This window comes from Tupaia chinensis, unplaced genomic scaffold (genome assembly GCF_000334495.1).
Source record: "Tupaia chinensis unplaced genomic scaffold, TupChi_1.0 Scaffold000255_1, whole genome shotgun sequence".
Taxonomy (NCBI): Eukaryota; Metazoa; Chordata; class Mammalia; order Scandentia; family Tupaiidae; genus Tupaia; species Tupaia belangeri.
Genome location: NW_006159735.1, coordinates 2,095,664 through 2,096,011, shown reverse-complemented (window position 1 = coordinate 2,096,011; position 348 = coordinate 2,095,664). Strand labels below are relative to the sequence as shown.

Genomic DNA, 348 nt, shown 5'->3' with positions numbered 1-348 from the left:
CCCTCCACTCCCCCTCCTCCGACAGACCAGTGACTTAAGCAACGGAGCGCGGTGAAGCCCATTTTTCTCCTTCCTCGCAGCCGCGCCGGGGAGCTCGCGGCGCGCGGCCCCTACGCTCCGGCCCGAGATGAATGCTGCGGCAGAAGCCGAGTTCAACATCCTCCTGGCCACCGACTCCTACAAGGTAGCGCTCGGGGCAGGGGCAGGTGACGGAGGAGGCGCGCGCTGGGCATGAGCGCTGGGCTGCTGCTGGGCTGCTGGGCGGCGGGCGGCCGGTCGGCTCGGGGGTCGCGGCGCGAGGCTGTCCCCGGGGAAGGCGCGGGGTGGGGCAGGGGGAGCCCGCGGCGC

At 73.3% G+C, this 348-nt stretch overlaps 1 protein-coding gene across 1 annotated transcript in view; it reads left to right on the top strand.

Moving 5' to 3' along the window:
* The window catches only part of NAMPT (nicotinamide phosphoribosyltransferase), a 36,635-nt gene that overhangs the window by 750 nt on the left and 35,537 nt on the right, over nt 1-348 (top strand). Inside the window, exon 2 of the mRNA XM_006149171.3 lies at nt 81-184. Within this exon, the coding sequence (XP_006149233.1) occupies nt 81-184 (104 nt within the window). The remainder of the gene's footprint in view (nt 1-80; nt 185-348) is intronic.